The 12,895-nt window shown below is 37.6% G+C and overlaps 1 protein-coding gene across 1 annotated transcript in view; it reads right to left on the reverse strand.

The window, feature by feature from the left end:
- Positions 1 to 1,947: 1,947 nt before the first annotated feature.
- The window catches only part of zdhhc8b (zDHHC palmitoyltransferase 8b), a 217,778-nt gene continuing 206,830 nt past the window's right edge, over positions 1,948 to 12,895 (reverse strand). Inside the window, exons 8-11 of the mRNA XM_043715429.2 lie at positions 10,185 to 10,308; positions 7,134 to 7,252; positions 4,797 to 5,839; positions 1,948 to 4,502 (exon numbers count right to left, since the gene is read on the reverse strand). Of these exons, the coding sequence (XP_043571364.1) occupies positions 4,319 to 4,502; positions 4,797 to 5,839; positions 7,134 to 7,252; positions 10,185 to 10,308 (1,470 nt within the window). The 3' untranslated portion in view covers positions 1,948 to 4,318. The remainder of the gene's footprint in view (positions 4,503 to 4,796; positions 5,840 to 7,133; positions 7,253 to 10,184; positions 10,309 to 12,895) is intronic.

Raw genomic sequence — 12,895 nt, forward strand, 5'->3', positions numbered from 1 at the left:
TCTACCAGGGCCACTCAGATACTGACCTTATTACATCCTTAGTTCAAACATGATCATATGCGCTGAATTCTAGAGGTGAGCTGGGAGTGACTGCCCTTGATATCAAGGCTACATTTGATAAAGTGTAGCATGAAGGATCTCTAGCAAAACTGAAGCCAACAGGAATTGGGGGGAAACTCTCTGCTGGTTGGAGTGATACCGAGCACATAGAGAAGACAGTTATGATTGTTGGAGGTCAGTTATCTCAGCTCCAGGACATTCTGCCACTGCTCCTCAGGGTAATGTCTTAGTTTTCTAGGCCCCACCATTTTCAGCTTCCCTCCATAATGAGCTGAGAAGTGGGAATGCTGGCTGGATTGCACACATATTCAGTGCCATTTGAAACTCCTCAGATAATGAAGCAATTCATGTCCAAATGCAGCAAGACTGTAAAATATCCAGGTTTAGGCTGATCAATGGTAAGTGATGTTTGTGCCATAAAAATGCCAAGCAATTATCATCTCCAACAAGACAGGATCCAAGCAAATATTTACTAGCATTCCTATCATTGAAATTTCTACTATCCACACTTTGGGGCGAACTATTGATCAGAAACTGAATTAGACTACCTAAATAAATACTGTGGCAACAAGAACAGATCAGAGACTAGGAATACTGAAGTAACTCACCTTCCAACTCCCCAAAGCCTGCCTACCATCAACAAGACACAAATCAGGGATGTGATAGAATACTCCACACTTGCAAGGATGGGTGCATTTGGACAACAATCAAGAAGCTTAACACCATCCAGGGCAAAGCAGCTCACTTGCTAGGCACTACATCTGCCAACATTAACTTCCTCCACCACTGACGCTCAGCAGCAGCAGTGTGAAGCATCTACATGGTGTACAGCAGAAATTCACCAAAGCACCTTAGACAGGACCTTATAAATCCAAGATTACTTTCATCCAGAAGGACTAGGACAGTAGGCACACAGGAATAACTGTAAGTTTCCTTCAAAGCCACACCAGACACTGACTTGGAAAAGTAGCACCGTTCCTTCAGGAGTTAAAATCTTGGAACTCACTCCCTAAATGACATTGTGGATCTACCTATCCCGAATGAGCTATAGGAGTTCAAAAAGGGCAGCTCACCACCACCTTCAAGGTGAACTCGAAATGGGCAATAAATGCTGGCTCAGCCAGTGACATCCACTTCCCATAAATAATTTTTAAAAAAATATTACAGTCTCTAAGAAACAGGTTAGACCAGAACTGCTAGTTTATAGGCACAATTCACAGGCAGTTTTAGAATTGCATATTGATTTAAAAGAATTTAAAATAAAAGCAATATAAATATAAGATGCTTACATGCCATTATTTAGCCAGTTGACTATGCCACCTATCTCCTATCCCTCTACAAAGCTTTTTTAAGTTTGAGGTTTTCAAAAGTTGATGATACATTTGTGGTTGGAGGAAATTTTGCAAAATCTCTTGTTGTTGTTTCATAATCATCCAAGTTCCACAAGGCTTGGCAATTGGAATTTTTCAACTGAGTTGCAACAGTTAGTGGGAGGAGATCTGTCACAATAGTTGCTACGCTGATCTTGAGCAGGAGACGAGGAGGGAGTTCAATGTCAATTGTACAGATTATACAAAATTGAGTGGAAAAACTAAAGGTTCTGCAGAAATAACATTCAACGAACTTTACATAGACTAAATGACATTGGTAGGTAGAAACTGACATTGAAAGATGCAAGATATTACACAGTCCTTAAATTGTAAATATTTGGCTTTAGCTTATTTTTACATGCAAAATAGTTAATCCTTTATCTGTTGGAATTTTTAAAAAAATGCTATACAATATGGAATACCAGAGGCAACGGATGGGTCAATTCCAGGATTTTAGGCTTCTAATGGAACAATGATTCAAGCCAAACTGGATTATGAGGTGCTGGACTAATTGTAGTTTTGTTCACATTTCTGATTCTTTGATCAATTGCATTCACTTTCCTATTGGGGGTGGGGTGGGGAGGAAATGGAAGGGCAAGGGAGTTGAAATTAAAAAGTCAAACCCCAGAACGACATTAATCTGGCATTTAAAATAACGAAGGGTACCAAAACGAGACAGATCCAGTGTTGTGGGATCATAAAGCAAACTAACTATGGTACAACAAAGCCAAGAGAAAAAAAGTTAGTGCAATGAAGGTGAAGGACTAACTTGGAGGCTTAAATTTATGGAATAAATTAAAACCTGATGTCGATTCTGCAACGTGTTTAAAATAAATTTTTACTTTGTTTTGCAAGAGAGCCAGTGATGAGAGAAACAAAATAGTTGATTGATTTTCAAAAAGAACACGCTTGATGGGCTGAGTAAGCCTTTTGAACTCAAATTTTAATGTAATAGCAAGAAAGCTATTAATTTACATTCCTCTCTTCATTCCTTCCTTTCTTAATAACTATAAACGGTGAATATTTTTGTGGAGCAAGAAAACTATTTTCAGTAAAGAAATCTTGGTTTAAGGAGACTCAATTACTTTATAAAAATAATAGAAGACAACTTGCTCATCAAGTTGTGGAGGCCCCTGTTATTACTCTCTAGCCCATATCTAAAATGGGACTAGAAAGGGTATTTATTAATTCATAACAAGGAAAGCCAATCTTAATAAATAAATTTTAAATCATACACTAAGCAGAGGCATATGGATCTTCTGATGAGACCTATAGAGGAAGGTGAAGTTAACATCACCATGATTGTTTCCAAAAGTGCTCCTGGCCCTGATGGTATGAAGCTTAATGATATCCAAGATATACATGACAGAGATGCAACATGTGCAATGTTCTTTCCAAACAGCCAATGAGAGGCTTACATGAGCCACTATGGGGCTTTTATGCCAAAACAAACTAAACCTGAGAATTAAAGATTGTTTCATCTCACTGCAAACAGTGCAAATATCTGACACATTTAATTCCACAGATCTATATCAGACCTGCTGATGTTAAGTCAAGAGGACCAAAACAAAGAATGAAAAGATCTGAATCAAAACTAAAAATATTTGCATCCTCAAGGTTCTTGACATTAGTAAACCAGGGTCCATTTTAAGTGGCTAATTTCACTGCATCAGACATTTGATGTTAGTTTAAAAAGTCATGTTAGACACATATTTGAGATCTTTCCTTGCAATTAAAATAATACATGAAACATCACACTGAAAAAAGTTGATATTAAATGGATTTTCTCCTCCCTCTTTAGCAAACTAAAGCCTAGCTGTCATTCTAGGCAGAGAATGGTGAAATTTTTCCCAGTCCTAGACCAATATTATGAGAGATGTGGAGGAAATAACTTAACTTAACCTCAGCAGTTCCTTAAAACCATGATAAAAATGAAAAATGTACTATATGCGACACAAGAGTGCAAATATCTCATATTCCATTACTTTGCAGCAGTGTGAAAACAGCCTGAACTCTGAAACCTCACCAGTCAAGAGATGGAATAACAGCCAATTTGCTTGTTTACAATACTTTTTCATCATTAGTCTTAGCACAGATCAACTCCTCTTCTAGAAATCTATGAAATTATATACACTGTCAATTCCAACATTTCATTACTGACAGGAAACTTTAACACTTTAATAATTTGTATTATCGAACATTCTTAAAGCTTTGAGGTTTGAAGCATTATAACAATGCACTCTCCCTTTAACTTTTCCAAACAAGCTCTAATAGACACACAGGTGCACACACGCACATATACTCACATACAAGGATATCTGATAGGTTGTCTAATGGCATAAAGTCTCCTAGAGGACAGAGTTTTAAAACATCGTTTGGCTGATGTAGGAGCATCACTTCCTCCTGAGAAGGAAGGGAACCAACAAGCTTTGGTGCCACACAATTGTGCCTACATCTATTAACACAAAATAAAAAGTATTACATTTGTCAAGCTAGTATTAACAGGTTTGATTGGCAGGCCAGACTAAAACTCTTCATCATAAAATCATTACAGAAGTCCAGGTTACTATTAAACCATCACAGCACAAAATTTTACACAAGATTCCAACGGATAGGTAAGTGTACAATGGCAGTTTCAACAAAAACTGTACATCCTTTCTATGATAAAGGATTTAAAAAAATCACTTTCTGGAGCAAAAGAGAAAATAAAATGACAAAATAAAACGTTTGCAGTGGGCCTGCCCTGAATTGAAACCATGTTTCGGACTTGTTGTAAAACTATTTCTAGAGAAATAAGGCTGCAGCTTGTTGGGCAAAAAATAACACACAGCTGCTGCGATAGTCTTCACAGTGCATCCAGCTTTACAGCTGCCGTGGTTGATGGCTGTTCACACCGAGATCTCATAGGTGGTCCCACCTACACCCGACACTTTTTTCACGTTGGGCTGCCTGGTGGGACTGACCATAGCACCATGGGAACTAGAAGTTGAGCTTATCCGGCTATCCATCCTGGATAAACGTTTTGGCTGTCCATTAAATTTGCTGTGAGCTGCCTTCATCTGAACCTCATCACTGAAAAACAAAAAGACAACAATGGTACATTCAGGTATTGCTCTGGAGTTTTATTTAGACAAATACATCAGGCCACTATTCTCAAGAACTGTCATTTTGTACTCGAAACATTCTGTTTCTGTCTTCACAGATGTTGAACTTCTCTGTCACTTTATTTTAATTTTATAATTCATCTTATTGTACAGACCTAATGATAGTTTTCTTTCTTATTCAATCCACACAAAAGTCAGTCAATTTGAATTTACACTGCCAACACAGCTTAGAAAGGCTCAGAAGACAAGATGCATTACCTACCAGGGGGTAATCAGAGGCTGAGGCACACCTTCTGACATTTCCATAGCAGTGACGAAGGACAGAGGCTTTTGGCTCCCATAGGAGGGGGACCTGACTAATGAGGAAGATGTGATTTGATGACCCGGAGACCTGTATGAAGTCTCAACAGCTCTGTTTTGCAAAGTGTGGTGGGACTGCACATTGTTGTTTGCTATATCTGCATGAAGGGAACTTGTCGAAGTCCTTGTTACCCTTGACACCGTGCTCGAGAGGGAGGAAGCGGATGTGCGCATTACAGGGTTCCTTGTGCTGTAGTTGCCGGGAGACAGAAGATTATCTCGTGAACCATATCTACCAGTGGTTGTCCTTCTCGAGTCATCCGGTAAAGTGTTCACTTGCTGTAGGTTATATGACCCAGGTGTGTCATGTGCCCCTGAATCTAGAAACACTGAATCAGGTGAGGGTCGAAGGAGTTGCCCTCTTTCTTCCATTGCCTTCCGCTCCTGAATGGAGGCCATGATTTGCTTCGAGAGGTTGTCATATCGGACAGGTGAAGGTTCCCGTTGGTGCGGTGGTGAGGCTCTATGATTGGGGCTGTAACCTTGCACAGGCTGGCGCTGGAAATTCACCCCTCGGATCTGGCACATTTTGGCCGACAGGTATGGTGAATGGTATCCCACACCTGACACTCCAGTATGTACAGTGGTATCTACCCCAGGGTGTGTAGTGGTGGGATTCAACAAACTATCGTACGACAGGCTTCCATTCTTGTTGGACAATGAATTTGGACCAAAAATGTTTTTGTATGGATTGGGGGATGAGCCATCAGACTTCATTTGGTGTATCTGAACCTTATCTGTTCCTTTCCTGTGGGCAGATTTCAGGCTCAGAGAACGAGAATTAACAGAGAGTGAATCAAGTTGGAAGGGGGATGACTGGTACGTCTTGTGAAGTGATGGCGATCTGTAGTCAGGAATATCGAGATTTGGCTCGGACCTGTAATCATGGGCCCTGCTGCACTCTTCCATAATAGCTCCCTCTTTATGTCCCTCCTGCGTGGAAATCTATAAAGCAGGAGATAAGACAATACCAGGAATAATCAATTTTATTACTCAACAATCACAGTTGCTGCCACCAACTTTTTTAATTCTTCAATAAAAATATTTAATTTGTTCTTGTTCAAATTGGCAAATACACAGTATAATTTTCAACTATTATATAGAAATCACATGAAGTAGATAGAGAAAGCTGATAAAGATCATAGGAGGTTGACAGTAGACATTCCCTTTAAAGGTTATAATATTGACTTGCTGATGCAATCTGAATCTCTCTCGCATCATATTAAAATTACAACACAGTTGTGTTACTTTAATTGCAATGCTTTATACATGTCTGATTCCAAAGCTTCATGGTCAGGAGTATGCAGGTATCACCCCAAAACAGTTTGATTTTCATCTAAACTTCCAAACGTTTTCATTCTGGGAGAGTCCAATATTTTAAAAGATAATTAAATTTTGTTTGGCAAATCAACCATTTCTAAAAGAAATCTGAAAGTTATAATCAATTCACAAACAAGAAAACTACTCATTTTCAGTTTCAAATGAAGTGCATTACATTTTATAACTTCCCCAAAGACTCATATAGCAAAGAAAAAAGAAATTCTTCTTTCCAATATTTCTCCCCTCTGTATGTTCATCCCACTGTGAAAGAACAGGATAGCAAAGATGTTAATTAACCAACAAAGGCTCAATGATTAATGGATGCTCATTTTAAGTTATTTTAAAAAGATCAAACAGATGGTAAATTAGAAGTCATGGGCTGCCAGATGTCTTGTAGAATGAAACTGACCATTGGCAATATTTGTTTATAAAGTGAAACATACGTTGGTTATAGGTATTAAAAACATCAGAACAAATTCCTTCACAAACTCTGTAGAAGCATATTTATTGACCACACAAATTATCAATCATAACTTATAACAGCAAATAGCAATCTTCTAAACCTACCTAAATGTCACTGCGTGGCAAGAGAAATCCATGTGTGAAATGCTTGGAGATTAATGTGTTATACAAATCCCAAGCTCCTTTTACTTGCGATCCAAAACATGCCATAAGGTAATCAATAATGTTATTAAAGTAGTATAACATTCACATCATTTTCTTCAAGATTCTAGAAACAAGCAGTGCAGTGGCTTGAAAAGGGTTAGTGCAGTGGATGAAAGTGCCATTTCAGTGTTGTGCTAACATTTCTCTCAAATTTTTCCCATTCTAGTCAAGTTATCTAATATTTCCCATGCTTCTGAGAAAAACGTAATGAATAAGGCTTAATGTCTAGCGCCGGAGGCTGCACGCTCCTCACCTTATCACTAGCAGCATGGTAGAGGACTTTGGGGTTTGCATCTGAACTGCTGAATGTTGGTCGATACTTAAACATGGCAGGAGTGGGTGGGTTGATGGGCTTGGATGAGAGACCACTATCTGCAATAAGACAATGACAATGTAGTACAGGTAGCAGTACACACAGACACAAAAGGTACACTCTAACTACTGAAAAACAACAGAAGGGCTAGGTCAGAGGAATCTAGGTAAATACCACCCTGATCACAAGGTTTCCAGGAGCTTTTAAATGTCAGAACCAGATGTAAACTAACTCAGCTATCCCATTCCGGGACACGGGAAAAAATGAAAATCAAACATAAAGCTGCGTTAGCTTTATGACAGATTAGAATATAATGGTGGTGGGGTATATTAAGGGGATTGGAATAGCCAAAAATAAACCCTTTGAGTACTGGAGTAGTACTTTTGCACTGGTAAAGTGGATTTACATTAGCATGTTTATTGTCATTTTTCATATGGTAAAGACCTATTAGCCAATCTGTTATCATTCAGTCTTTTTCAAACAAAGGAGTTGGTTGAAAACAATTCAGTGATTTATTACTTCCAAGTAACCAATGTTTGTAATGCGAAGAAAACTCAGTACTCAAAATGTTTAAAAATGAAAATTGAACTGTAAGATGTTCCATCTAGGAATTCCATACTCTGAAAAACCTTAAAACCTATTCCACAGCTACAGTACAGCATACCTTACAGAATTACAAGTAGATCATCAACACAGATATCTGTGTACAGCTTTCTGACAAATCTTTCTCTCACTAAAAGTTGAGTTAATTATAGCAACACTAAATTTAACTCCACCTTTTTCATTCTAAAATTTGAAAGGAAATACTCAGGTTCACCCTTTAGGAATAAAGATTGGTTGAATAAGTGTATTAAATGGTGTGCTGAGGATTCTCACAAAGCAGCTCAAATGTGATGTGTTATGGGCAAAGTAAAACACTTTCAAATGAGGTGATGACCAAATGCTACAATTAGTCTACTAGGATACAGAGAGAACAATTAATCAAATCCTTGATCCTGATGTCATCCAGTAACTCATTGATGAAAAGTAGTGTGAATGTAAACGTTCATATATGACCGGTTAAGGATAGATTTCGATAAAACCACCAACATCACTGCCTAGCCTGCACTTTAACAACAGCTATTTGTAGAACCATAACACTGTTCAATAACTACTTCCCTGTGGAGAAGGACGAGGAAAAGACGACAGAAAAGAAAGAGTACTAAGTGGAACAAAGATTAAAGTAAGCAATGTACTAGCATATCAACTTGAGCTGGGAGTGCAAAGTAGACACAGTAGATAAACTTGGCAAAATTGCTTTATTCCATTGCATCTTTTTTTTAACTCCCTCCTTCAACTTGATTTTTCAAAATCAATTGTTTCTATTGGAAATTATGTGCTGTCTTTTTAGAAAAATGAAATTCTATTTATTCTGCAACCACAGGATTTAAAGCATTGTTGAATGCTGAAAATCTAACTGCATTTACATTATGCTTTCCAAGCAAAGTGAGGGTATCAAAACTTTTGAGGCAATATTACCTGCGAACAAGTAATAATTAATGTAACTCTCACCAATAATCCCTAACTATGACACCAAATATCATCATCTCCTAGTATATACTTTTTTTTTGGTCACATTGCTGCTACATGTTTCATTCTAAATATTGTAGCTCTACATTCTAAATTAAAATAATGCCTTGTTTAAAGCACAGCATGCCACCCATCTCTCGCTCCCATGCTACACATTCATTCCACCAGCAACAAAAAGTCTAGTTAAACAAAGCATTCCACCAGCAACAAAAAGTCTAGTTAAACAAATGTAGCTCCTTTTACACCTGAGACAGGTCATTATCCACAGGGTTGCACACAATATATACATTTATGTACTTGAAAAAAAAATCTTGTTACATACTTCAGCCACCACTATCATAGAAACACTAAAACAGAATAATTTACTGTGAACAGAACACTGGATTTATTAACTATACATAAGACAACTAGCTACATTGCAAGATACAGATTACACGCAAACACCAGATGAACTCCTGATTTCAGCCAGGTATCTAACAGAGTAATAAAATAAGCAAACCAGCAAAAACCTGTCTGCACTATCACAACAGGAACTGAAGATAATAACAGTCTTGTAGACCTTAAAAGTGGTCTTTCAATGTGGCACAAGGAAGCAATCTGCACTATTCTCAACCTATTAATTAGCCATAATCTGAATTTCTCATTGTTACATACGCCTCACAGCAATTATCATCCAAAGAAATTGGAACAAAGAGGGAGGAAATAAATAAGTCATTTAAATTTTACTAGAGTTGAAGACATGTTTCACTTTCACTACGTTTGTCAGTTTATATTCAGAAATAAATATATTCAGTGTATATGTTTTATATACATTATGATTTATATCAGCTTATATTCAGTTAACTGGAGCAAACCTGCAAAAAGCTGTAAAAGAATAATGTTCTGGGCAATGACACTTCAGTAGATTTCTGGCATTTGCATTTTTCCTCTAATATTTACAAATTACAGAAAGTAATTCAACAATAATGTATAATCTGAAGTTATTAGAAACATTAAAAACAACTTCCTTTATTTTTATAAAACAAAAGGGCAAGTTAAATCTAGTGAGAAACGAAGGATCTACAAACTGGGGAGAGTTTTCTGCAGGTTCTACTCGAAGACCGAGCACTTGCATATAGGATGTAGAAATACAAGTTTTATGATGGGTGCACTTTATTAAAAGGTGTGTATAGGAACAAAAGTACACCTGATTACTTTTTAGTTCTATTTTACTTGAACATAAGCAGATATATGTGCAAAGTGTTATCAAAAGAGTACACCAATATTTACCATCCACTTAAAACATATCACTCTCAATTACTGGTTTATAATTGTTCATGTTTCAGACACCTATCGTTGTAAAATTATTTCAGGAAAACAGCAACTATTCAGACATGAGATCTAAGCAGAAATATTTTGCCATTTCTTGATTCATCACATTACCTTCATTAGTTGAAGCGGTGAGCTGATTCTTAAGATTTGCATATTTGCTTGAACCAAGTTTAGGTGGGAGTGGAGGCTCGATATCTGTTGATGGAACTTCCAAAGCTTCCAAACTTCCTTTAGACTAAAGCAAACAATGATTGACTACAAAGAACAGATGCATTTTTAGCATTTAATCAGCAGAGTAACCATTTGGAGGCATCTGCCTTTAAATCCTTAAACATTAAAGTAATACATTTTTTGTTGCACTCTATTTTCAATAAAGTACATGAATTGTGGGTGTTATCAAAAGCATTTACTGGAGCTTCAGTACTCTGCTTTTATTAACAGGGGGATTGAGTTTAAGAGTCGTGAGATCTTGTTGCAGCTCTATAAAACTTTGGTTAGACCGCACTTGGAATACTGCGTCCAGTTCTGGTCGCCCTATTATAGGAAAGATGTCGATGCTTTGGAGAGGGTTCAGAGGAGGTTTAACAGGATGCTGCCTGGACTGGAGGGCTTATCTTATGAAGAGAGGTTGACTGAGCTCGGAATTTTTTCATTGGAGAAAAGGAGGAGGAGAGGGGACCTAATTGAGGTATATAAGATAACAAGAGGCATAGATAGAGTCGATAGCCAGAGACTATTTCCCAGGGCAGAAATGACTAACATGAGGGGTCATAGCTTTAAGCTGGTTGGAGGAAAGTATAGAGGGGATGTCAGAGGCGGGTTCTTTACACAGAGAGTTGTGAGAGCATGGAGTGCGTTGCCAGCAGCAGTTGTGGAAGCAAGGTCATTGGGGACATTTAAGAGACTACTGGACATGCATATGATCACAGAAATTTGAGGGTGCATACATGAGGATCAGTGGTCAGCTCAACATCATGAGCTGAAGGGCCTGTTCTATGCTGTACTGTTCTATGTTCTATATCTAATGTTTCTTATATATCTTGCACAAGGGAGGTTAGAATTTCATTTACATGAACTAACTGGATTTAAAAAGAAATATCAGAAGACATTTAGCTTTAGCTCACTAATACAAAACCTAACAGGGTATAGTGACAACAATGCAAGTATTAAAAACATGCTAACAAATTCTGAAACAAAAATTAGAAATTGCTTGGAGAGAACTGAAGGGTCAAGAGACCCAAAACATCTACTTCTCTCCGCAAATGCTGCCAGACCTCCTGAGCTCTTCCAGCAATTTCTGATTTTGTTTCAAACAAATTTTGATGCAGATTAGTATTTAAGTTGATTAGTTTGTGTAACGTGTTATGTTTTTGGGACTGTTCATAGTGCATTAACTTGTATATCCTCAGGTAAATTAATTATTTGAGCAAGAATGTCTGCTCCAAGTAACAAGACATAATATGTTCATTTTATTACTGAAAGAATTTCTGAAATCAGGATTAAATATTTTAAGTATTCTTTGTTAGCAAGAAGTTCCATTTTTCCTCCCTGGCTCCAGCATTTTTATGATATGCAATTTATCCAGCAAAACTGGCTGAGAAACCAGAACGACTAACATGCATACAACAGAAGTCAACTTAGACCTCAACACTTTGTTTTTATGAAGCAGCTAATAACATCACAACTAAAATCCTTAACTTATAGATCAAAAATTTACCAGGGAGTGATTTCATAGTTCTAATCATTTGAACTCAAGTTCTGAAATGTTACATTAAAGATATATTGATATGATTATAAACAGGATCCTACAAGGTGTTAACATTTAAAAGATTTAGTTAGTCTCTAAACTCCTGGAATTGATGCAAACATGTAGTGAAGCAAACATCGATTGCCATAATTAAGAAGCTGATTTCATAACACTAAGTATCTAGTATTACAAATAGTCATTTCATAGAAGCAGAACCCAGACAATGCAGAAGGAGGCCATTAGGTCTATCGAGTCTGCAACCACCCTCTGAAGAGCATCCTACATAGATCCAGACCCCTACCCTGTCCCCATAACCCCATGTTTACATGGTTAATCCACCTAACCTGCAAAGTGCAGATTCCACACAGACTCCCAAGGCTGACTCGAACCTGGGTCTCTGGAAGTGTGAGGCAGCAGTGCTAACCACTAAGCCACCATGCCACCCACAGTAGTACATTTGGTAGTACAGAACCTGAAAATATTGTCAAAGCTTTTTGTCTTGCACTCATCAGGCTAACAAAACAATGTAGGATCAGAAATAGGCCATTCAGCCAATTGAGTCTGCTCTGCCATTTGGTGAGATCATGGATGATCTGGTAATCCAGAACTCCATCTTCCTGCCTTTTCCCATTAACACTTGATACTCTTACTGATTAAAAACCTGTTTCTTTCAGTTTTGAATGTACTTAATGACGCAGGCTTGACAGCGCTCTGCTGTAAAGAATTTCACAGATTCACTACCCACTGAAGAGAAATTCCTCATCTGTCCCAAATATACAATATCTTATTCCGAAATAATGCCCTACAGTCCTTGACTCTCTCACTTGGGGAACCAACCTTTCTCCATCTACCATGTGAAGTCCTCAAAGGATCTTGCATGTTTGAATGAAGTACCTCTCATTATTCTAAATTTCATTAAGTAAGGTCCAGCCTACTTAATGTCTCTGCTTTAGACAGTCCCTCCATACCTGGTAGTAATCTAGTGAATCTTATCCAGAGTGCCTGCAAATCCAGTATATATTTCCTTAGGATGTGGGGCTTGAAAAATCTTCACAATATTCTAGCTGTTGTCTGA

This window comes from Chiloscyllium plagiosum, unplaced genomic scaffold (genome assembly GCF_037043375.1).
Source record: "Chiloscyllium plagiosum isolate Xiang-an unplaced genomic scaffold, Cpla_swu_hap1 HiC_scaffold_24, whole genome shotgun sequence".
NCBI classification, from domain to species: Eukaryota; Metazoa; Chordata; class Chondrichthyes; order Orectolobiformes; family Hemiscylliidae; genus Chiloscyllium; species Chiloscyllium plagiosum.